The sequence below is a fragment of the Hetaerina americana genome, unplaced genomic scaffold, assembly GCF_022747635.1.
Source record: "Hetaerina americana unplaced genomic scaffold, ioHetAmer1.1.p SCAF_213, whole genome shotgun sequence".
In the NCBI taxonomy this organism is placed as follows: Eukaryota; Metazoa; Arthropoda; class Insecta; order Odonata; family Calopterygidae; genus Hetaerina; species Hetaerina americana.
In genome coordinates, this window is record NW_027286779.1 from 61830 (window position 1) to 89104 (window position 27275).

The window sequence follows — 27275 nt, forward strand, 5'->3', positions numbered from 1 at the left end:
ACAATATTAATGAGGGCATCATTTGTGAGAAGGCAAAAGTGATTTTTACTGACTTCGTTAAGAATAGACCAGAATTGCCCATGGCCAAAGAAGAAGTATTTAAGGGAAGCCATGGGTGGTTTGAGCAGTTTAAGAGAAGAACTGGCATCGACGGTGTGGTAAGGTATGGTGAAGCAGTGAGTTGGTGAGGTAGGAGAGAGGATTGTTGCTAGATATCTACAGAAGGTAAGAGAGGTGTGTGTTGAGATATTTGATTGGTGATGGAATGTTGAAAACTGATTGGCAGGTAGAGCATTATACTGGCAACTTACCACCACAGTTATCAACCAGAAGGTTGGTTTGATAAGTGAGGGTAGAGCTCACTAAGTACTAAGCCCAATGGCACATGAAAATCATACATAGGAGCAGGAGGGCCAGGTCCGAGGGCAGGGCCAGGCCCTGCGCCATCTATGGTTTCCCAGGAAGTTCTGGTACTCAAAAAATCACACAGCTTGGGTGAAGTTCAAGGGTGCCCAGAGGTGTACTGGGGAATCAAACTCAGACAAGTTCGGGGAGGGAAAGGATAGGCATGTTGGACTGAATGAAGGGGGGTAGAATGCATGCAGCATTGAAGAATGTGTTACCGTCAGTCTGTGTCCATAAAAAAGCTACCTTAAATAGTAGACAGCAAAATAATAATAATTATTCATTTGTATATAATAAAAGGGTTGGAATTGGTTCTTTCACACCAAATATTTTATATCCCTGCTCTAAGCACCAACCACTGGTGTTATGTTAGATGCATATTTGCATTGCTATCTGGAGAAGACTCAAATAAGAAACATCCCTTTATATTTTCAAAATGATTTAAACCCTTTTAAGAATCTCGGTGGATATTTACATCACATAAAGTAGAGCTCATCCTTTAAATATTTAATACTACATCAACCCTCACAAAAAAAAATATCATAAGTAATTACCTCTTTCATCTGAGTAAACTCCTGTTTTCGTCCAAATGCACGATAGTATTTTCCAATTGCAGCCAACATTGCATCTGTTTTCACATTCCATACACAGTGAGCCGCTAGAAAATACCATTATTACATTACATTCAGCAAATTTTATCATTCTATAGCTATTAAACTATCTTATTCATGCCTAAAGAACTGAATGCTCCCAGGATTCTCCAGATTCATTCTTTTGTCAAATTATTTATAGTTTTACTATTCCATTTGCTGACTTGAAAAATTACCGGTTAGAACAATATTTTCAGCTACAAGACTTCCTCCACACTGAAATTCCCAGCTTATCGGCACATCATTATGGCCTCCTATTCGGACATAGAGAGCTACCTGCCATGGCCACTCCCCATACGTGGCAGCTGTACCATTCACTACCAATGGTGTTACTTCTCCAACTGCTTTCCCACAGTCTGAAAAACAGTATTAATAGGTTATAGGATTTGCCATACCACAGTAAACTTCGGTTATTACAGGTAGAAAAGTTTCCTTTCACTGAACTTTTTCTGGCATGCAATCTTTTGCATCAACTACCTTATGGCTGCACAAATTCCATTACCTTTTGACTCAAAATCCTTGATATATACGAGGGTCATCCGGAAAGTAGTACCCGTTCGTGCCGCATGAAGTGCTGACGACGCGAGTAGCCGCTGGACGAGGTCAGATAGCTTCAGTGGCTTGTCTGCCTTCTCTGAGCCAAGTTGCGTGACGCTAGCATTGCCTGTGTTGTTTCTGTGATTGTTTACAATGTTTAAAAAAATTGAGAACGCCGCCAGTTGTGAAGTGAGGGCAGTGATTAAATTCCTCAATGCAAGAAACGTTCGCCCATGTGATATTCATCGCCAATTAAAGGAGGTGTATGGAGACAATGTAATGGACGAGTCGTCTGTTCGGCGGTGGTGTCACAACTTCAACATGGGGAGGGGGAACACACACGACGATGAGCATTCGGGGAGACCGTCTGTCATTACAGACCAACTGGTGAGCTCAGTTGACGAATTCGTGAGGAACGATCGGCGCGTCACAATTGATGACATCTGTGAGCATTTTCCCAATGTTTCTCGAACAATTGTTCATGAAATTGTTAAACACCATCTGCATTATGCAAAAATTTGTGCAAGATGGGTCCCTCGCGTATCTCAATGAGCTGGCGGCGAAGGACTATGCAGCAGGAATACAGAAACTTGTCACACGTTATGACAAATGCCTTAATTTGCTTGGAGATTATGTTGAGAAGTAGTTTAAAGTATCCTCTTTCAAATAAAATTTTTTATGTTTGTTAATATTTACTTTTGTGTCTTTATTTCACGAACGGGTACTACTTTCCGGATGACCCTCGTATTAGCATGCAACTGCACAATATTTTTGTTTGTAAAAATTTATAAAATGAGTAAAAGCAATATCTAGAAGATTTTTCAATGGAAAAGAAACAAAATGGGATTTTGAATTAAGAAAAAATAGATACATTTTTAAAATGATCAACAAGTATCTGATTATACTTAGCTCCCAGGCTAATTAACATTGAAGTCAGATTGAAATACCAAACGCTTGGCAACCCCTAAGATATTTTCCCATTTTGTTCATGTTTTCCCTAAAATAAAAGCCTGTCACTTCTCAGCTTGGCAACAAAATATGTGAGATAAATGGTTATGGGTTCAAAAAACTTTAAATTATACTTCAATTTTCCAATTTTGTCCATATCCCATTAATAGGTACAAAAATTTCTCACAATGATTCCCATCTGCATCAATGTAAATTTGACATTGCATACTATTGAGTGAGTGCTCTACTCAATAGTATACTGTAAGTAAGAGTTTTCATTTTGTTTTTTTTAAACACAGAAAGAGGCATCCATTTTTGCTAGTACATAATACTATATAGAAATTATTGCATTATAAAGTTTATTCATTCCTTTTTGCCATTTTTATATTTAAAGCCAATTAAAAACATATTCAAAATTTAATGTCCATCTTGCAAATTTGAAAAAGGACAGAGGACTTCTAATAGATATCAAATTAGGTAAAATAACATTTCGTGAAATTTGCATGTTAATATCTTCAATAGCTCAGCAACAAGGAGTAATACCATTTCATACCTTTAGCATTAATCGCTGGTCCTTACCAAAGAGGTAACCTACAGACATTGGATATTAAATATATTTTGTATATGATGAAATAAAAAACATAAATTGAAGTCGTCAGTTGACGTGCTCCTATGTTTTTCGCACAAATGAATGGATGTCTGTATTACTTCATTGAATAGTGATAATTCAATGTGTTTGTTAATAAATAATAACCACAATTATCAACCCAGAGGTCAGTTTGATAGGTGAGGATAAAGCTGACCAAGAAGTACTAAATCCAACAGTGACTGAAATTCACATATCAGGATAGGGGGCCAGTTCCTTTCCCTGTAGGACCTGTGGCTTCCCACAAAGATTTGGTTCTCAAAAAACAAAAAGCTTGGATGAATCTGAGTTTTCCCAGAGGTGTCCTCAGGAATTGAACCTAAGCCCTGTGGTCAGTAGCTCAATGAGCATACCCACTGGACTATCCCTGTCCCATTTAAAAAATAGTAAGTAAAATTGTAGCCAGTAATAGACCATATTTTCAAAAATTGTTAAATTGCCAAATTATTGTTTATAATTTGTAAAAGAGGGCACTTATGCATTTGAATTAAAGAAATAAAAAAGTGGACAACTGTGGTATTCATTGAATAAACCAAGGCAATACAAAATCTTGCAAACTTACCTGTTTTCATTTGCACAAAAGCAGCAACTTGAGATCTCCTCTTGCAACCTCCATTCATTATTCATCAAAATTGTAGTGATATGGGTTCTCGCTATGCACATTCTCAATTTAATGACTCCAAAGCAAATTTCACATATTGCTTAATGCAGAATGAGCACATACTCCTGTGAACCTATTTAGCCACTCATCCATTTCTTCATTGCTTTGGTAGTCTGTAGGTATATCAACCAGATTGGAGGTACCCAGTATCAAATCCAGGTAATGCCACATGTTTCACCCAAATTGCATTATTTCCTTGGTACCATATACACACAGAAAACTGCAGATTATGCAAGGAAATGGATTTGACCCCCTACCCTGATACATAAGAATTTCACATGCTGTAAGGCTTAGTGCAAGTTAACCTCCACACTCTCCTATCAAACTAACTTGCTGTTTGATTACTGTGGTGTTGGATCTATCTTTTATAGACCCACCTTCTTTACCAATCCAAGTGAGGAGAGCTGTGGGTTCGCCTGTACTGTTGAGTGAAGGAAGGAGAATAGAGCCCCAAATCTCTACTCAGAAGAGTAGCAGTTTTGACTGGGAGAAGAAATAGAAGTAACTCTCTCACATTCATAGCAGCCTGAGTTTGTAAAAAGGTGCTGGGGATATAAATGGCAGCCACGGGTAATTGGTCTAATTAAAAATCAAGCCCAGTTCCCTTGGATCAATTTTTCAATTCTTGTGAATTATTAGATCATTCAACTTACACCATCCATCATGCACCTTTTTTGTCCCATAAAAAGCTATTATGGAATTCATTGATAACAAGTGCCAATTGCATAGTCGGGTCAAATTCATATCAATTGATTTTTTCCTGTTGTGCCTTTCCACTGGGGACAAATAAAATTAGTAAATTCTCACCTGGAATGCATTTGAGCAGTTCTTTACTCCATGCCCCATTTTGACATACACTTCTGCGGTTGGGATAATTTTCATTGGGAATATAGAATTGGCGACATGAATATGTAGCAACTGTGCCTTCAGGGGCTGGCTGATCACAGGGATGTTGTGCACCCGAGGGAAGGAAACAATCCAAATTAAGTTGCTTGGACTGTAAACCTGGGCAACGAACACCTCCCACAACTTGAAAGAAAAATATTTTATATAAAATACAGAATACCACCATAAGAAAATTACAAATAATTTGATAATGTTCATTGGTAATCCATATGTAAAATATTCACTCCTGTAAATTTAGTGACAATACAGCTACACTGGAAGTGAATAGATCCATGTGAACACTAATCCTCCATTGTTTGCATGCTAAGTGGCTCTTTTTCTCTTACACATGTGGTTTGCTTAATGATTGACAAACATGATACAGAAATGTGGCTGTAAAGAGTTTTCCTCCAAATGCAAATTATACAGAAATTTTTTTCGCATTGATGGATGCAAAACAGAAATTATTCCAGTGATCTGTCGACAAAAGGGTCAGAGATTTGAATTTTTTCAGACAGTTCAGGTTTCATTCATTAACTTTGGTCAATTCACTGCGAATAGGTGATTTTCAGTTAACCATTCACAAACTTTTCCACCTTTTTGGTTCACTTAAGTGTTGAACCACTTTTAACTTAAAGAGGATGGCTCATAACAGAAAGATCAGTTTGTAATTAGAAAGAGTAGAGGTACAAGCAATGGCATAGCCATAATGAGGTCACCAATGACAAGGAATATAGAATATAACCAGGGTGTATATCCAAATTCAAAGATTTGCAGGAGATGCTGTGACAGTAACTTTTAATGGAGTCATCTGCTAATATGCATTAAAATTTAACAATTTAAAAGTTCCAAAATCATTTGCCTTGACTGGGACCTGAATTTGTTTAGGGTTAACAACTTTGTCTTTAAAACATTGGCTTTAACCTCGAGGACTGTACTATGTACACAAGCACGAACACCTATGGCATTGTAAGTATGGTATTGTGTCATAACATCTTTCTCCTTTAAAGCTCCCAAATTATTGGAGTGTACATAAGACAATGCCTCGGTAGCTTAACTGGCTAAAGCACTTGGCTGGGCATTGATGGATTCCGGTTCAAATCCCAGTCAAGGCAAATGATTTTTACACACTTTGAAATTGTTGCAGGGTGTATTTGTTTGCAAAATGGATTTCAATAAGATATTTGACAAAGTAATTTGTTAACTGGTATCAATTAAACAATGCTAAACCAAAGGAGGAGTCAACTGGAGAGGCTACTCATTTGAAACCTGTAAATGTCTCTGAATCCAAAACTGCATTGGGATGGAAATTGAAAGGTAAAGAGGTAAGATAGGGGTGTCCATCATCAACCATGCTTTTTAACAATGTTCAAAGGAAAGGTATGCATATTCACTTGAGATATGATGTAGCTAAAGAGTCAATGCACTTTGTACAGAGCCATCATGTTAACCTGAAACAATCAGAGATTCATATAGTCAAGTTCATGATTGTACGTATCTGTCCGGGCTATAGTGAGGGGCCCATACTCCACACTTCTGAATGTATCTTGTGTTGATTGTACTCTATTAATATTAAGGGAAATCCAAGAAGAAAATAGCACTTACTTGCTTGACAAGTTGGGGCACTAGGAACCCACAAGCCTTCATAACAGTATATAATGTCATTTCCTTTTAATTCAAAACCAGGATTACAGGAAAAGTTAAGACCCCCAAAGTTAGGCAAATATGCTCCAGTAGCAATGCTGTGTCTTCCATTGACAGGAAAAGGTGGCAATATACAACTTTTTTCAGGTCGCTGTATTTCACAAAGATCTGAATTTTCATCAGATCCATCTGCACAATCCGACGCACCATCACATGCTAGAGTAGCTTTGATGCAAGCTCCATAGCTACAGCGAAAAGCATATGATGGACAACTGAAATAATTAATATCATTATAAATGAAAGTTGTAAAACACATATGGGCTGTAATCACAAAAAGAGTGATACAAAAAAGGATTAACTCCCAAAAAAAGGGGGGCCCCAGAAGATTAGGGATTGAGGGTCACAAGACATCAATCATCCAATTATGCATACACATGCTGGCAAGCACATGCACACACTGCAACCGACATCCAAAAAAATATCAAATGCTCACAATTTTTTTTATTTCACAGCAATTGCAAAATCCTACTTACTTAAAGCGTGAACATGTGACAGGGGCCTCATCAAAACCATCACCTGCGCAGTCAACAGCACCATCACAGATCTTGCTTTGTGAAATGCATGTACCTGATGTGCATCTGAACTCATTCTTCCTTGAAAGTAGAAGAGAAATTATAGATACGAAAATGGAGCATTCAACAATTATATCTAACCCTTTCTTGATTCTACCAGTACTAGAGAAATGTAATGACAAACATAAAATATCACATCAACCATACCTAAAGCTGTTCTAGATTATTGAGGGTGGTGTTCATCTCAAACTAACAATAAAACCTATACTATGTGAAATATATCAAAATTTATTTAGGATAAGGGAGCCAATTCCGGTCCCAAGACCACCTCAAGCCATAAAGTTCTGGATTCAAGAGCATCACACTGCTTGTACTTTAAAATGAAGTTGTCCAGAAACATTGGCTAAGTTTGAAATAAAGGCTCACTGCTTAAAGGCATAGCCACTAGCCTACCACACAAAAGAAATCAATGAGCCCTTCAACCATATCAAGGTAGTAGACCAGGGGAGGGGTTTAAACATTTACATTCTCTATGTTCATAGAGAACATAGAGAATGTAAATGTGAAGCATTATGCATAATACTATTGCAGTCTTAAACTATATGAAAGTAGATTAGTGGGCCATTCCACATTCCATCAAGCTCTCATCAAACATTCCTCATGCATATTTTGATTAAATTTATGGAATGGATGGCCTAAAACCATTTCTACTAATTGGATTTGGCAAAAAACACCATTCAAAGTTCCAAGGGATTGAGAAAACAAATAGATTTTAAGCACTCCTGTGATGTAGTGTGGGTTCCTCGAAAACCCCCACTATTAGTTAACTCTCCCTAGGCGTACCCCCCAGCATACCAGACAATGTATAGTGATGTAGTGCGGGTTTCTCGGAAACCAAGACAGGACAATGTCCGCTACCCAATTCCCTTGTTGCTACAATTTAGCTACTTCGAAGTCCCTCCCCCCGAAGGCGCGCTGCCTTATAAAGCGAGATGCTTCTGGAGCAGGGACCCCATTCCTTACCCATTCCTCACCCAATACCCAGCCTCTGTGTCTGTCGGGCGAGCCTACAACCACACCAGAGATGCCCAGCCTTGCCCTGTACCTTCCCCTACATCCCGTGTTGCCTCTGTGTCCATCGGTCGAGCAAACGACCACATCAGAGATGCCCAGTCTTCGCCCGCTCGCTCATCTCTACTCCCCGGGGCCAGAACCCCATAGCTTGATAAGGGTTAAATAAAGATGCATAAACCAAATACGACTCTCTTATTCTGTGCTATGCTCCCACCAATGATGTCGCGGTCGCCAACCACGCAACAGTGATTCTCCTCCCATGAAAAATCTTATTTACAATAAATAAGCCCAGTTAAGTATTTGCTTTCAAAGTTAAATTTTAATTACTGATTTCTTACAATAAAATCTCAATACAAACCATAATATATAGGTATAACAGTGAAAGCCCTAACTCACTAACTCCTTAATGTTACCTGGAATCTCATATTTAGCCAGAAGGTTCCTTTATTCATGTAACATAATTTCTTTATTACTTAAGTACTTTCTTTTGTGTGATTAAGGTTTGTCGAGTATATGAATAAACTAATATTTGGGTAGAGATAACATGATTTGGTTTTGCATGTGGTTTCATTCTAATTGATGGGTGGTGACCTAACAACCCCCGCCACATGCCCTTGTGGCAGCTTGCTGGGTATTGTGTCGATGTAGATGAACATAGTGCTAAGAAAGGATTTTTTGATATTGCATTCCTCTTGGATGCAATACTTACTTAAAGAGAAAGTGTCATTAAGTCTTTATTAATGAGGGCTGTTCTATAAAGGAAAGCCATATTTTTTAACAACTCAAATTTCCTTCACAACTAGAAAAAGAGCTAACCAAGAGTTAGCTAACCAAGAAAAAATCATAGATGTGTAAAAATCAATAATTTACAATAATGAACATTAATTTCATTCATTTTAACATTCCCCATTGATTTTCAATGGGTATTTCAGTAGGTATTACATTATGGTATTTTTATACATTTCAGAAAAGGGGAGGGTAACCCAGTGGGTGGAATGCAGGGCCACTGACTAGAAGGCTTGCGTTTAATTACAAGTGACACCTTGGGCACCCTCAACTTCACCCAAGCTGCGTGACTTTCTGGGGACCAGATTTTCCAGTTAACTGCAGACAACCCTGGGAAAGGAACTGGTGCTCTACCCTGATGAGTGAATTTCACATTGGGCTGAATATTAGGTGAGCTGTATAGGTGAATGCGATGGAAAACTTCCCAAAAAATAAACTTAAAATCCCTCAATAGAAATGCTTGATCTATTGATGTTATAAAATAAACAAATATTTTGGTTTCAGAATTTACAACCACTATGCTTCTTTGACCACTCATTCCAACTGCATATCCCTCCAAATGATCGCTGGTCCTTAAGTGAAAATCAGAATTCAATCCAAATAAGAAGTAATAAAGAATATTTTTACCACCTCATTGATGAAGAAGGGTAAGAAACGTAAGGAGAAGAATTGCACTAGGCAAAGAGGCTTTCACAAGGAGGAGGGAGTTGATGACAGGGACGTTGAGTAAAGATATTAAGAAAAGACTTGTAAAAACTTTGATATGGAGCGTAGCTATGTATGGCACGGAAACGTGGTCATTGAAGCAGGAGGATAGACATAGACTGGAGGGTTTTGAAATGTGGGTGTGGAGAAGAATAGAGAAGGTGAAATGGACAGAGAAGAAAACAAATGAGGAAGTACTTGGTATGGTGGGTGAAGAGAGGGGTTTGTTGGGAGAAATCCTATGGAGGCAGGAAAAGTGGATGAAGGGGGTATTGACCGGCAGTGGGATGTTGAAGACTGTAACAGAGGGGAGAATGTTAGGCAAGTGAGGAAAGGGAAAGAACAGGATAGGGATGTTGGACGGGATGAAGGGACGAAGAAAGTACTCGGAGATGAAGAGGGACCTGATGTAGAGTAGGATACTGGATTTTTTGTTTTGTTGGGAGTCACAAAATATTTATTTAGTAGCTGTGTCCATTCAAAAACCTACCTTAACCGGTAGATTACCTAATAATAATAACCCTGTTTCATAAGCATTCACTCCTCTGTTATGATCATCAGCATCCCATGCCTCAGCAAGGGCAGAGGGAGGCAGGGCAAGTATTTCACTAGCCCTGCCTGCTTCAAATTTCTCTAAAATGCTATCTTTCTTCCCCAATCGTACCTAAAACTTCCTTTTTTGTTTTTCTTTGTGACTACTTAATTTTCTTCATTCTGTTTCACACTCTCAACTGAAAAGCCCCCAACCTCTGCATTTCCTCTTCCTCAACAAAAACGTTTCCAAGGCATAAAAAACTATGCATCATATTAAAGTTTTCCTTAGTCTTTTCTTTATACATTTACTAAAGGTGCTTGCCATAATTCCCCTCTTTTTAAAAGCTTTTAAGCCTGATGATGAGTTCCCCACCTATTTTCACTCTTGCACCCAGACCTTTCCATGCCTCCCTTACCATTTCCTTTGCATATACAAGGTCTGTCCAGAAACAATCCAGCCATGCAATATTTTGAGAAAAATAGCCCACCTGGAAAAATGAGGCCTTATTCCCCTCCGAAGTAGTACTCCCTGTGGGACCTCACAAACTGATCCCAGCATTTCTTTCACTTTTCAAAACAATGGGATAAGTCCTTTTTTGGAATGGTCATCAGCTACCTTGTCGCATCCTCTTTTATCTAAGACTAAGGGCTCATTGTTCTAGGCAGGTTATTTTCCTCAAAATATTGCATGGCTGAATAGTTTCCGGACAAACCTTGTTCATTGAAAATAATAGGTGATAATGGATGTTCCAGTATTACTCCCCTCCCTAATTTTGACTATTCTGAGTCCCCATTTGCTATCCACACCTGTACAGCCTTCAAACTAGTGCAGGTTCTGGATGAATCATATATTCCTCCAGTCTACTCATTTTTTTGGCGAAATTTTCATCAATTGCATCCAGTTCACTCTGTCAAACACCTAAAATCAATTAATTATTCTGTTTGATCTCTACATTCCCTTTCACTTGCAACCTTATTATTTCTTTGGCATCATGTAACCCCTTTCTAAGCTCAAACTGAGCTCCTTCTAAGTGCTCATTTTCTCACTTCTCCATCCTTTTGCAGATTATCCTAAGCACTAGCTTTGCTCAGAGTGAAATAAAACTTTTAGTCCTGAAATACTGCTATTGTTGTAATTCCTTATGAACTGCATCGTACAGAAAATTGAACAGCCAGTATTTTAAGTGGACTTGCACAAAGGAAACAAAAAAAATGTGGCCCAATATCCTACATTCTCTCACTTAGTCCAAATTTATTAAAACAATACTCCACAGTTTGAAAAATTTGGACCAAACCCAATTTTCTTTACAGAGGGAGCATGGATGATAGCCCGATTGTTTGAGAATTTGAGCTTTCGAGTCATATCTAGGGATTTTCCATTAGAAAAGTCCATTTGAAATCCAGGCAGTTTTCTGCTATTCTCTTTGAACTGATTGCCATGGTTGGAATTCTTGCCAAAAATTCCCTAAATATGTGTGTAACCCTTATATGGAAGTCGCTACATCATATATTAAACATATGAATCCATTTCACATGGCACGTCCTAAATCGCACACCACTGAGTCATATATATGCCATCCCTGTCAACCATATAAATCATATAGAGACATTTTAATATATGGCATGGTATGAAATATTTACATGGTTTCTGTGCTGTCTCAGAACATAGGAACAATTTAAACTTCACTAAACAACTTGGATATACCCAATTTTTTCCTTCCTTTTCCATTTTAAGTGGCACAGCTAGTGAGTAGGGTTGTATAGCATCAGACAGTACCTACTTACTTGCATCCTTGCACACATGTCCCATTTTTCTGTGCTGTAGCCCCAGCAGTGCAGTTTCCTTTACAAAGAGCTGGTGCTTCATCTGACTGGTCACGGCAGTCTGCTACACCATTGCAGACAGCTCCTAATGATATACACCCCCCATAGTTGCAACGAAAAGAATGGCTTGGACATCTGAGAAAATTGTGAAAGAAGGAAACAAATATTAGACAAGTGAAAGGTAGAGCATTATCAACGTCGAAAAAACAGAACCACAAAATTTAGTAATTTTTCAGATACACATGCCATTAAAATAGGCACATGCTAGGAGAGATAAAAAACAGAACCACGATATTTAGTAATTTTTCAGATACAAATGCCATTAAAATAGGCACATACTAGGAGAGATCTTGTGCTGGATCACCTAAAGGAAATAACGGATATATATATATATATATATATATATATATATATATATATATATATATATATATATATATATATATATATATATATCCTGAAAAAAAAACCTTTTAAACTACTCAAAAACTTCTGCGCACAATAAGCATTCACTTCCATAAACTTTCTTTGATATGGCATGAGCTTCTGTAGCAGTTTTCTCCAGGCTCATAAGAAACTTGAGGTCAACTCATTGCTTCATCTGAAACCTGTATCTTTTGACAAGATGCTAGCCCAAGGACTTGAACAGCCAATTGATACATAGAGACTGAGCAATGTACAACTGTGCCCATCAAGCTCAGGGTGGAGGAAGCATCAGCAGGCAGAGGCATGTTCAAACTTGCCATGGTGCACTCACTGTTTGCCAGTAGTTAGCCTGTAGGTTAGCCGGTAGGTAGCTTGGTTATCTAACTGCCACACCTTGCATATTCTCCATGTATACATATTCTTCCTTTAACCCTGTGTTTTCCCCACATCATATGATTGAGGGACTAATTTACGTTTGTCCCTTTACTCATTCTAGGTCTGCACAGCATGAAGCCGAGGGGGATCAGCTAACCAGTCTGAGCTTTATCTTTCTTCAACTCCGTCTTTAGTAACATTTCAAAGATACTACCTTGATCAAAAAGTTCCCGGAATAACCACCGTGTGGCACTCCCATCGTTCCGATTTGAGTTCTGTTTTTTTTGTTAAATTGTAACATCTGTTGTTGATATTCCCTTTAAATCTTAGTGTCATAACTTGACATTTGCAAAAGTTACGGTCGGTTTTCGGTATGTCCATCAGTGCTTCCTGCGATTTTTCCATTACTTCCTCTCGGCTGCTAAAACGCGTTCCCCGTAATGGTTTTTTAACTCGATTGAACAGAAAGAAGTCACAGGGAGCCAAATCAGGTGAATTCGGTGGCTGTTGGATGGTATTTGTTGCATTTTTCGTCAAAAAATTACGAATAATGATAGCACTGTGCGACGGTGCGTTATCATGGTGCAAAATCCACGAGTTTTCTGCCCACATTTCTGGTCTCTTTCGGCGAATTGCTTCACGCAAACGTCTCATAACGCCCAAATAATACTCTTTGTTTACTGTCTGGCCTTCTGGCAAAAATTCATGATGCACTACACCGTTGTAATCCATGAAAACCGTCAGCATTGCCTTCTTTTTTGACTGAAAACGACGTGGTTTTTTTGGTCTCGGCTCATTTGGTGAACGCCATTCACTTGCCTGATGTCAGGATTGCGTGTCGTACTCATAAACACACGTCTCGTCTCCAGTAATGATCCTTTTGATGAATGTGGGATCGGATTCAGCCTCGCAAATCATGTCTTTTGCGACGTCAACACGGTCTCTTTTTTGCATGAAATTGAGGTCTTTTGGCATGCTACACGACGGAAACCCAAATCATTAACCACAATGTCTTGGGCGGATCCATAGGCAATGTTCAAGTCCTCCGCTATTTCTCTGATGGTTAATTTGCGGTTATTGACCAACATTTCTTTTACTTTATCAATTTTTTCACCGACTTTCGATGTCGATGGTCTGCCACTGCGTTCATCATCTTCGATTGACTCACGACCACTTCTGAACCGCTCGTGCCACTGGTAAATGACCGTTTTTTTTAGAGAATCGTTGCCGAAACACTTTTCCAACATTTCCAACGTCCGTGCGCCACTAAATCCGTTTTTTACGCAAAATTTAATACAAGTTCGTTGTTGCAAATTTAAATCCATTTCTGAAATTGTAAAAAATCGCCAACACACACAGAGATAGATGTACTCTTGGCTACGTAACTTTTGCAAATGTCAAGTTATGACACTAAGATTTAAAGGGAATATCAACAACAGATGTACCAATTTAACAAAAAAAACAGAACTCAAATCGGAACGATGGGAGCGCCACACGGTGGTTATTCCGGGAACTTTTTGATCAAGGTAGTATATTGACAACTGAACTTTCATGCCGATAACCATGACTTCATCAATTATTATTACCAAAAATGGTTGGTGGAAATCTCTTTTTAGATTTCACAGGTCATGAATTGGAATGAATATGACATACTGCTGTTCTGCATATCACCAGGGAGACTAAAAAATATTATTGATGCCTGAAGGTTCCATTTTAATGAAATGTCACTGCATTAGAGTTTTCATCAAATGCCCTCCAATTTAGCAAGTGGCTCTAACAAAGAGTCTAGTATTTTCTCATTTTTTCTAACAATAGCAGGGTGCATTTCAACTGAAATTATGCATTTATTAATCCGAGAGAATTTAATGCATTGGTTTTTCCAAATTAATTAAATATTTTTCACATGCTATATGACTATAAAATAACATATTTCTTGAATATTCTATTAATTTATCCACTACCAAAAAACAGGGCACTAAATAGTATTACATTAAGTTTGCCAAATGCACAATCACACTAAATGAGATTATCCATAGTCTCTGCAGCCTCAATCCAAAAAGGATCTTTAGCTATCTCAGGCATAATGTGGAATGATGATTTGAAAACACATTCACACTTGATTTCAGGTCCAAAAACTTGCACTTACCTTAATTTTACAACACATGTCATAACTCTTCTAAATATTATTACAAAATACATTCCAAAATTATGATGATGCCTCATGTTCATGCACATAATATCTTCAAGGCTAAACTTTTGGGCAAATGATTGAGCTAAATTAGGGCAGTATCAATATGCAGGAATGTTCAAGACTTTATTGATCTCTTAATATTTCAATGGAGCAGGAGTAGTAGAGAGATGATCAATATCACTCAACCCCTTATATGAGCGAATTGGAAGGTGATTATAATATGCTCAATGCTTTTGATTATGGCAAAAAATGAAGGCACATTTTTTTTAAGGTAATCTACCGGTTAAGGTAGGTTTTTCGATGGACACAACTACCAAACAAATATTTTGTGACTACTAACAAAACACAACCCTAAATTCTACTCTACACCAGGTCCCTCTTCATCTCTGAGTACTTTCTTCCGCCCTTCATCCCGTCCAACATCCCTATCCTGTTCCTTCCCTTTCCTCTTTTGTCCAACATTCTACCCTCTATCACAGTCTTCAACATCCCACTGCCGGTCAACACCCCCTTCATCCACTTTTCCTGCCTCCATAGGATTGCTCCCAACAAACCCCTCTCTTCGCCCACCATACCAAGTACTTCCTCATTTGTTTTCTTCTCTGTCCATTTCACCTTCTCCATTCTTCTCCACACCCACATTTCAAAAGCCTCCAGTCTACGTCTATCCTCCTGCTTCAATGACCACGTTTCCGCGCCGTACATAGCTACGCTCCATATCAAAGTTTTTACGAGTCTTTTCTTAACATCCTTACTCAAAGTCCCCGTCATCAACTCCCTCCTCCTCGTGAAAGCCTCTTTGCCTAGCGCAATTCTTCTCCTTATGTCCCTACTACTTTGACCGTGTTGGTCCAAAACACTACCGAGATACGTAAACTGTTCTACCTGCTCTAGTTTTTGCCCTCCTATTTTAATGTTAAGCTTGCCCTTTTTCTTTCTAGAAAATCGCATAACCTTTGTTTTATTAATATTGATTCTCATCCCATACCTGTCGCACTGAATTTCCAATTCACTCATAGGAGATAATTTATTAGTGTAATTTATCTTGTATTCATGAATTAACATTTCTGATGAATGGCAGGAGAGAGATTACTTCAATAAACTTTGAAGAAATAAGTTACCAGGGGCAGTCAAATGAAAACTAAATACCCACCATAATACACATTCCACTGAAAGCTAAGAAGTTAGCTCTTTACATACCGACACTGCCATCACTGTGGTAGGAAAGCTGCATAGTGATGACTCACAGGTGCACGCAATCGTTGGGTTATGTCCTTGTTGGTGTACTGGTTAGTGTGACTGGCTGTTGCAGCAAGTGTTCAGTTTTCATTTGACTGTCCCTCATTTATCAACTGCATACATTCATGCACATGACACCACAAAAATTATTATAGATCATAATAGGGGAAAACAATAACTTAAAACTTACGGGTAATTGGCACAAACTGAATCAGATTCATCAGAGCCATCATTACAGTCCACTTGCCCATTGCAAACAGCTTTGGCACCAATGCACTGCCCAGACTTGCAGCGATAATCTTGATGACTAATACAAATGAAAATATTTTACCATTAGCATTTAAAAAAGCATATTGGACATACAATGCCTGCAAAATAATTTAGTAATCCAAACACTTGAAAACTATCAAAGCATTTTACAGTGCACTCATATTTCTAGTAACATTACACTTGGGGTTTGACTATCATTGTAGAACATAGTGCAAACTTGAATATTTATTCATTAACATTGCTTGAGTCAATTTGGACTGGTTATGCAAGAAAACTCATCAGAATTAATTGACACATATTATATTAACTTTCTACTTTCTGCTCATTTGAAATGTCAGATTAAATTAAAGTATTTGATTCATGAAAATATTTTCAAAATAGTACAATTTTATCACTTGAATCCAAGTTTAAAAAATAATATTTTACATAGAAATACGTATAAATCACAAGTAGATATGTATTCCTATAGACATAAGCACTGGTAAACTTACTTGCAACTTTCAACATCTATGCCACAGTAGGCCTCATCTGATCTATCTACACAATCATCAACGGCATCACAAACAACTTGTGCCCTTATGCAGGCTCCGTATTCACATTGGAAAAAGTTGGGTGGACACCTATGATGAACACAAATAAATGATTTTATATTAAATTGTTCACAACTATTTCAACAATTTTTATATTTTAAACTAATTCTATTCCTGCAATCCCTCAAATAGTTGGTTAACTTTTTAAAAATGCTATTGTTTTATGCAACTAACAACCAAAATTCTGTTCATCATTTTTTTAAGTCACTAACTGAAATATATAACTTCAAATTTATATGAATGCCTTAATTTCATATTTTGATTGACTAAAACCATTTACCTCATGTGACTACATACTGAAGGGTCCTCATCAGCAGAATTCTTGCAGTCAGCCTTCCCATCACATACTTTTACAAGTGGTATTTTTTCAGCACCTACTCCAGTTTTTTCATTCCCACATTGGAAATCTGGGATCTTCAATGGTATATCAATTTCATTGCCATCATTGTCCTGAGCTTTCTCAAGCCCTGTTAGAAAATTCCCCAGACAAATCATAAAACAAGAATTCAAAATATTAACAAGAGTCATCCTTCATGGCTTTAAGAACAAAAATATTTTCACCTGTGCACTAATGTTCACATCAATGTATTCTCATTCAAATAAATTATGCTGGCAGTTAGAACAAACATTTTAAATGGTATTATTCTGAAAATCTACCGTACATGTATCATTAAAATTACTATTTGTTTTTGACTTTAGAGAAAATAGTTATTGCTTTGGTTTTTAGTCCCCAGTTCCACTCATGCAAAGCTCAGTGTGGACATTACACTAAATTTTGCACAGAATTTTTTAAAAGTCTAGAAAATTTGTCATACATTTAATTTTGAAATTTCAGCATGTTCATAATGCAATTGAGAGAAAGAGACAAATGATTTTCCATAACAACTAACAGAATCATAAGCATTGCTCACTCTGTTGAATACTTTGTTCGAACAATTCCATTGACTGGAATTGATGCTTCTTTTAACATTATATAGGGGCACCTTAACAAATATTTATTACACGCCCACATTTCAGATAATGCAATGGTTAGCTAATAAAGAGTAGATGTTCTTAAAATTCTACCTTGCAGCAAAGCCTAGCGTGGATTTCCTCTCCAATACAATGGCAGGATTTTTTATTGTACCCCAGCGTACATTCAAGTTAGGGATAAACCTATGGGAATCCAAGATCACCCTAAAATGTATATCACTACATGCCGCGATGTCAATGCAAATAAAAAAATTATCAATAAAATTTCCACTGGTTTGAATTTCAATTACAAATTTTCCGTCATTGAAACGGGCCCTTTCATTCCAAACTTCTTATGACATACTATAATTGTGAGAGAAATGCTAAATGCAATTTTATATTTCACCATTTATAGAAAAGGGGAGTTCCATCATATTTACACTCTTGAAATGACGATTTTAAGTTTTTACAATTTTTTTAGCAATTTAATGCAAAAAATATCATACTATGTGCATCAGATGAGGTAAGTTTTAAAAAATTAAGTCCCCACAATGCATCGTAGCGAGTATAAGCGTCAAATTCTGAGTTTATTGCTAGCTATCTGGCGGAATATGAGTAGTTCTTCTGGTTTTCTTGGATCACTTGTTCCCAAATATTTTTGGTCGGCACATACTTCGGGGCATTAAATTTTTTCGGCGCCTCCATGAACGCATATTTAGAGGAATATTATGAATTAAAAGGCATGCCCCATTACTCCAACGCTCGAGATACTCTGGTGGCTGGAAGCGGCCAACAATCTGTTTCCAGGCGAAATGTGAGGGGTGATGCAGCTGCAACTGAGCATGTTGTAATGAGGCATAATCGTCAACCCGAAGTTAGGTGTGATAATGAGGGTTCACCTTACGCTAAGCCCAATAGCATGTGAAATTCACACATATTTACACAAAGAGGGAAGTTCATTTTCGAGTGTTCCCTACAAGATTTTGGAGCACGGGAAATCGCGTAGCTTGAGTTCAACTTGGGAGCGTCAACCTTCAACCTGATCCTTGGAACCTCAAGACGTGAGCCGAACCATGTACCCACAGTCACATCCTTTTAAGGCATGCAGATGTAATCACTAAACAAACTGAAAACAAGACTCGAAAGTCAAATGATACGCATGGGTACATACGTTTACCGGGCCGTTATCTTAACATAACTCATTTTTCGTCCATTTGCCTTCTGTTGGAAGCTACTTATATACATGACCAACTGAATTATTTTCCAGATATTTTAATGCTGTATATTATCGGGAGAAGTTCTCGGAGCTTCATGTTTTTTTAGAAATAAATCGCTGCCACAAAATATTCTTATCAGTAGGTCAATTCAAAATGTCACTATTCCAAAAACGAGCAGAGATTCCTAATGAACTGTATCGGGCCAAAGGACTAAATTCTATTCCGCTAACGCTCTCATCGCCAGAAATGTTATCTTTCACTCATACGCATATTTAGAAATGAAAATTAAGTCTTCATGGCTCCCTTTCCATGGATGCATTTGCAATTCGAACTCTTTCAATTTAATTGGTGGCAGGATTAAACCTAGCAATTATTACATTACCAACTGAGTAAATACGCAGTATTATTTCGTCTGGTAATTTATAGATTATGTTAATGTAATGAGCGAATACAGTCAATTTTGGTGAAAGTTGCGACTCGCTCCCACAAAACTTGTAGAGATGCCGAAGAATATGTGCGGGAAACAAAATATTCAAGGGGAGCCGATACAATCTCCACCTCCGTACACATTTTAATAATTTTATGGCAAGTGATTGGCAACAAATAAAAACCACAGGGATGCCGAAATTTCACAGGTTCATGAAAAAATGAAATTATTTCTTCCTTCAAAATATTACAGATATTTTCTATTTTTCCACTTCAAACGTTCAATCGGTTTCAAATGTTCAATCAAATAATCATCATAATACTTCCCGAAATATAGCGTATATGTCAAAGAAACACCCAGGATGGTGGATTCGAATATGAATCCTATCCAAAATAGTAGCCCGAAATCCCCAAGTTTAGACCGTGATAGTACTATCTATGATTTTAAAAGGGCATGTACTGAATCCGAACAAGAGTTCATGGTCCCAAAATTTATTTCGTTGGGTTTTATTTTTAAACGCCACGATGGAGGAATAACAGTAAAGAGCTACAGAACTGAATAGCATCATCGTATTTTGTCTCAGTCATCCCTTCCACGCTACCTAATTTTAGTTATGTTTAACTTCAACAAACCTCAGCATAAACATTGGGCCATCTAGAGACGAGGTATTCGACATTTATAACACCCATGCGGACATTGACTCCTCGAAAGAAATTTGTTCATTATTATGTTGAGAATAAATGATTTTATCTGACCTCAACATAGGCCGGCTTGGTAGGCATAAAATATACACAGTGTATTTATGCGATAATTAAGATTTGGATATCATTTGAGAGTTATTTACTTTGAGAAATGATAGCTGTAATTATATACTGATTCAAGGTTAACATACTGATAATTCGTTTCATATATCATATTTTGCTGCACCCAACTAGTTGACTTCATGGCAGAGAGTCGTCGCCCCAGGTCAAGGTTTTTCTTCTATCCGCCCAACAGAAGCTACTTGAAAGCCAATAAGAGCACAGAAACTTATAAAAACCCCCAACATTTATTACATTGTTTATTAACAATATATTTTTGGGTACCAAATGATCATTATTTTATTCCTTAAAAAACACAACTCCGCTGAGTTTGTTCAATCAGAAGAAACGTTCACACAAGTTAGCCTGCACCAAACTCTTCCGTTTCTAAGGAAAAGGCAGGTTTTCCAGGGTCACTCGCGATGAAAACATTGGTAAGCTCTCACATTCACCGACTCTTTCATTTTCTTACCACCCACCTGCACAAGTGAGGATGACGAGGAGGGACAAAAGCCAATGAGGGGCGTAAAGATCCATATCACCCCACAGCAACCTTCAAAAACCCCAGTGAAGCACGGGATTGACGGTCGTCAGGTGTCCCGCCTCCGCTCTGTCAGCGCACCAGCGTGGGACCAGCGGCAGTGATCGGCGTGGTTGGTGCATAGGAACGGCAGCAGGAAAACCGTGTCGGAGGCCTACCGACTCCGGCGAAAGTTTCCTTGAACACGTCGATGAAACGACTGTTTAGTTTCCAACACCGGTCAAGAGATGGCATTTGCATCCGTAAATTCGCCGAACGAAGATTAAACCAAAAGAGAAGGGAAAGAAAAATGTGGATACAACGTTGCGCAGTCTTAAGTCGCGGATGGTAGAGGGAGGGGATGGACCTGTTCCCAAGCAAGACCTCTTATTTTTTATTACGGGGGGGAGGGATATGCTATTAGCAATCGGTGGGAGGTCAAGACAGGTTCTTTTGCCTTCTCTTTTCCTCAAAACCTCAACGTTGGACAGCGGAGATCGAGATGACTTGAAGTCGCGAGAAGCATTGGCTTGGTGAGGTTTGGAAGCATCGCGATGAGAGAGGCTCCCAGACTGGAAGTAGGGGGAGCTATCCGAAGCCGAAGGAGACTTGACCTTCGGGTGATTAGACGACCTTTCCTCATGAGCAAGCTCTGAGAACGTTCGCCGAAATCGGGGAATCTCCGTGTGAAATAAATTCGTTAGAAGATGCGGGGGAGGGGGGTAGCACCGGACTTAACTCGGCCTAGCTCTCGCAATCAAACCATGGCAACGGCTTCACGTAAGGACAATTTTGAGGGAACAAGAATTCAGGTTTTCTGAGCACTGCGACCGCGAGTGTACACGCAGCGCTGATACGTCCCGCCAAACACAACTACTGAAGGAATCAGAACCTGGGCTATCTGCAAATGTGAAATAATCAAGTATAAAACTTTCCACCGTGACCTTAGGCGTTTATTGATAAGAACGGTTTCGCATTGAGTGGTTTTCTTCCAGCCTGCGACCAGAACTACGTGCGAGAAAGCGGCTGCGGGTCCTCTCGAAATACGCATTTGACATCAACGGGCGGTGGACTCTTATAAGAAATTCCTTCAAAATGTATATCAAATTCACCTAAATTATTTTCAATGGCCATTTAAGTATCCCCAATAAATCAAAGTAAAACCTAAACAAAGAAGGGCGTCTCTCATTGCAGAAAACTTAATTATACTGGCATAAATATACAAGCCGTGGTACTCCAATACTTCGAGTTACTGAGCGGAGATATAAAGTCCTGAAATTGAGCGAAAATGGTGGTTAGAAATGTACTACAAAAATGTACAAAGAGATCTTTTTTAAATAAGGAATTTCTTACTGTTTCACACATTTTGGCACGAACGCAAAACATTGACATTGCTTCAGGGCATTACATGGTAAATAATTGGTAGAAATGAAAACAAATACAATCGCTAATTGGGATCGTTACTGGGAATACACTGTTGGTGGTGAAACATCGAAAGGCAGTGGAAGGGTAAATGAGAAATGGGAATGAGGCGGGTGAGTATGGTTTACAAACAAGAAATGACAGCGGTGAGAGAGACGTTTGGTTTTGAAGGAGGGTTTTTGTTCCAACTAATGCCTGGTTCAAACATCACTGTAAACGTAGGTAAACATGAAAAATTCCGAGGAGTACTGGGAGAGATATTATGGCTAGCAAAGACACAAGAACAGCTTCATCGACTCAGATGGTTGTCCGGAGCAGATTCATATGTACCTTACCCAGGAAGTCGCCACAAATGCGTGCGGTAAGTGTTAGGTCACCAGCCTCTAGACAAATTGGTGACAGGCACCAATGGCGTTCAGAAAATCAGTTTGCCGTTAAGTTACTCTCCCTACTGTTGTGGTCTTTAACTGTGGGAAGGGAGAATGATTCCCTAAGTTCTAGTTTGTCAGTCAGTCGAAGGGTTGCAAGCATTGCTGAGTGAATTGAAACTTCAATTAGATAGATATGGGATGAGAATCAATATAAATGAAACAAAGATTATGCGATTTTCTAGAAAGGAAAAGGCTAAGCTAAACATTAAATTACAAGGGCAAAAACAAGAGCAGGTGGAACAGTTTACGAATCTCGGAAGTGTTTTGGACCAATATGGCCAAAGTAGTAGAAACGTAAAGAGAAAAATTACGCTAGGAGAAGAGTCTTTCACAAGGAGGAGGAAGTTGATGACAAGGACGTTGGGTAAAGATGTGAAGAAAAGACTCGTCAAAATCTCGATATGGAGCATAGTTATGTGCGGCGTGGAAACATGCTCGCTGAAGCAGGAGGATACACATAGATTGGAGGCTTTTGAAATGTGGGTGGGGAGAAGGATGGAGAAGGTATTATGGACGGAAAGGAAAACAAAGGTAGAAGTGGTGGGTGGGGAGAAGGGATTGTTGAAAGAAATTACAAGGAGGTAGGAAAAATGGATGAAAAGCGTATTGATCCACAATTGGATGTTGAAGACTGTAATAAAGGGGAGAATGTTAGGTAAAAGAGGAAAGGGCAGGAATAGGATAGGGATGTTGGACAGGATAAAGAGAGAAGGGAAATACACAGAGATGAAGAGGGACTTGATGTAGAGTAAGTAGGATGCTGGATTGTGTTTTGTTAGAAGTCACGAAATATTTATTTGGTAGTTGTGTCCATGCAAAACCTACCTTAACCGGTAGACTACTTAATAATAATAATAATAATAATAATAACGTGTCTTACTGCGAAAATTGTTCATCGTTCTGTGATATATTACTTTCATTTGAAAGGCCTCAGCCCAACCAATATAAAAGCGGAACTGGATTCTACTCTGGGTGAGTCTGCTCCTTCGTTTACTACCGTCAAATATTGGGTAGCAGAGTTTAAACGAAGCCGTACGAGCTGTTAAGACGAGCATCGCATTGGTAGACCAAATGAGGTGACAACTCTAGAAACGGTGAAGAAATTCAACTAATTGATCCTGGATGATCGTCGACTGAAAGTGATCTAGCAACCTAGCAGACATAGTAGGAATTTCATAAAGTGCGGTACATCACATATTAATTGAAATTTTGTACATGAGAAAGCTGTGTGCAAGATGGGTGCTGCGTTTGCTCACCCTCTAGCCAAACCAGTGTCGTGAAGATGATTCAATTGAGTGTTTAGCAAAGTTTCCCAGCAGCTAAGCAGAGCTTTTGCGCCTTTTGATAGTCATGGATGACACATGGGTCCATTACTTTACACCCAAGACAAAATAACAATCAAAACAATGGATTCAAAAAGAAAGACCGCCTCAAGAAGGCGAAAACCGTTTCATCTGCAGGTAAGGTCATGGCGTCGGTTTTCTGGGATGCATGAGGGATAATTTTCATTGACTATCTTGAAAAAGGAAAAAATATCAACGGCGAGTATTATGCGAACTTATTGCAACGTTTGAGCGAAGAAATCAAGCAAAAGTGGCCGCTAAGAAGAAAGTGTTGTTTCATCAAGACAATACACCAGCTCACAAATCCGTTATTGCAATGGCCAAGATTCATGAATAAAAGTTTGAATTGCTACCTCATGCACCCTATTCGCCAGATTTAGCCCCCTCGGATTATTTTCTGTTCGCTAACTAGAAAAAATGGCTCGGTGGTCAAAGATTTTCCAACCGTGAAGAAGTGATGCCGGCAGTTAACGGCTATTTTGAGGAGCAAGACAGTTCTTATTATAAAAGGGTATCGAACTTATTGAACATCGCTGAGAAAAGTGTAGAGAGCTGAAAGGAGATTATGTTGAAAAATGAATACATTTTTTTCCAAAATTTTTGTGTTTTCTTTGTTGGGTCGGGTACTTCCGGGATTACCCTCATATTTCACATGCTCCACTAATCTCGTCTCCCTCTCCGCGTCTGCAGGTGCTAGGCTGTTTGCTTTTCTTTCCCCTACAATTCATTACAACACTTTTTTCAAATATCATTGGAAACTCTGATAATAATATCAAGCACGATTTGTTACTTTTTTCGCGGTAGATAAACACACCTGTATTATCTCCCAATTGCCCATATTTGCTCATTATTTTACAATAAACGTGACTGATGCACATAAGAAAAATTAAGGGGCCAATCAAGCTTCACTAGGACGCGCTAGAGATAGTTTCACGAAATCGCAACGAACTCTGCCTATTATTAACTTTTGTTTAATCTCGGGAAAAGTATCACAATTAACATTAACTACTTCGTCAATAATTCCACATAGCTATTAGCATATCAGTGAACTAGAAAAGATTCAAGAGACATAGAATGAATGAATAAATAAATCTATATGGCAAAGAAATTAGGTCAAAACGTTAGATATAGCAAGGGAATATGATGTAGATGAGGATAGCTTAGGTCCAGGCTTACTTTATGGCAAAATAGAAAGGGCATTAAGGGAAATTAAATCAAATAAGGCCGTGGAGCTCGACAACATTCCCCTGTAACTACTTAGAGGTTTAGGAAATTGTGGGAGGAAGAGTTTTTATAGACTAATTCACAGCATTTATGAGAGGGAAATTTGGCTAGAAGACTTTGTCAGATCAGTGTTAGTTCCTATTCCAAAAACAATAAAGCTACATCTCGTGATGATGACAGAATAATAATTTTGATTTTGCATGCAGCTAAAGTGGTTCTCAGGATCATCAATAAGAGGATGAACAGCAGCGCAAATGATTACTTAGGGGATGATCAGTTTGGGTTTAGGAAGGGGAGAGGCACGCATGATGCATTGCAGTAATGAGATCACTATTTGAGAGGAAAATAGAATACAATCAGAATGAATTTTCCTCTTTTGTAGCTTTAGTAAACGCATTAGAAAGAGTGAATTGGGAATAACTAATGAATATATTGCAAAATATAAGAATACATTGGAGGGATAGGAAGGTTAATCCACAACCTACTCAAGTCTCAGGCTGCTCAGGTGCAAATGAGGGATGGAGAGTACAGATGAGCAGTGTTAGGAAGGTGTAAGGCAGGGTTGTCCAGTATCACTACAACTGTTCAACATATACGCGGAGAAAATGATTAAAGAGGCATAAGAACTGGGGATAGGAATGAAAGTCATCAGGGAATTCGTAAAATCAGTAGGGCTTGGTGATGATCAAGCTTTAGTTTGTCAGTCAGTCAAGGAATAGCAAACATTGCTGAGTACATTGGAAATTCAGTGTGATAGTTATAGCATGAAAATAAGTATAAATAAAACAAAGCTTATGCGGTTTTCCAGAAAGAGAAAGGCTAAGCTAAACATTAAAATAGGAGGGCAAAAACTAGAGCAGGTGGAACAGTTTACATATCTTGGAAGTGTTTAGGACCAATATGGTCAAAGTAGTAGGGACACAAGGAGAAGAATTGCTTTAGGCAAAGAAGCTACCGCGAGGGGGAGAGACTTGATGACAGAGACATTGAGTAAAGATGTGACAAAGTCTTCTGGCCAAATTCCTCTCTCATAAATGCTATGAATTAGTCCATAAAAACTCTTCCTCCCATGCAACAATATCAGAGTATGAAAATCATTCACCTTGACCAGACATCAAGGGATCCAGGTCCAGATCCCGGTCAAGGCAAATGATTTTACACTCTGATATTACTGCAATGAAATGCATATTAGTGGATGACTCCATTAAAAGCTACTGTTGCAGCATCTCCCGCAGTTCCTTGGAAGTCTTCCTCCCACATTTTCCTTAACCTTTCAGGATTTATTTATTTATTTATCGACTTAATTGGGCGAGGTTGAGACTTATAGTCCCTTCTTCCACCTAACCCTACATTACAGGCATTATATTGACGAAACAACAATCACATACAACCAAGCCCTAGATGAATGGAAATCCACCTAGGCGGGAATCGAACTCGCAACCTTTGGGTTGGTAGGCGAAGACGTTACCCCGCTGCCACCGAGGCCGACCTTTATATTTATGAAGGAATGCTGTCTAGCTCCAGGACCTTATTTGATTTAATTTCCCTTAGTGCCTCTCTATCTCAATGTCAATTAAGTCTGGACCTAGGCCATTTTCATCTACATCATATTCTCTTTCTATGTTTAACCTTGCTGGCCTAAGTTCTTCACCAAACAGTTCTTCTATTTGAATCCATATTACCATCGCATAGGCGAGTTGATGGACAACTGTTTTGCCTCCAGGCCTGGAGGAACCTTCAGGTCGAAGAGAAGACGCCTTTGACTTGAACTTGAAGTGAAGACGCATTTTGAACTGAAGACGCCTCCAGGACTGGGGACAAAACAGTTGTCCATCAACTTACCTACACGACGGTAATTCTCGGACGCAGCATGGCTTCATCAGACAGACATTGAGGAAGCCTAAGGATTAAGTCCTTCGATTTATTCCTTCCATCTCTCTTGGATATTTCCTAGTTCCACTAGTATTTTCCCTAATTT

At 38.6% G+C, this 27275-nt stretch overlaps 1 protein-coding gene across 1 annotated transcript in view; it reads right to left on the reverse strand.

Moving 5' to 3' along the window:
• Positions 1-21080, reverse strand: part of LOC139688665 (modular serine protease-like) — a 31736-nt gene extending 10656 nt beyond the window's left edge. The window contains exons 1-10 of the mRNA XM_071586233.1: positions 20837-21080; positions 17243-17429; positions 16864-16992; positions 16293-16409; positions 11833-12006; positions 6910-7029; positions 6338-6648; positions 4655-4876; positions 1232-1411; positions 960-1063 (exon numbers count right to left, since the gene is read on the reverse strand). Coding sequence (XP_071442334.1) covers positions 960-1063; positions 1232-1411; positions 4655-4876; positions 6338-6648; positions 6910-7029; positions 11833-12006; positions 16293-16409; positions 16864-16992; positions 17243-17429; positions 20837-20894 — 1602 coding nt within the window. The 5' untranslated portion in view covers positions 20895-21080. The remainder of the gene's footprint in view (positions 1-959; positions 1064-1231; positions 1412-4654; positions 4877-6337; positions 6649-6909; positions 7030-11832; positions 12007-16292; positions 16410-16863; positions 16993-17242; positions 17430-20836) is intronic.
• Between the last annotated feature and the right edge of the window lie 6195 nt (positions 21081-27275).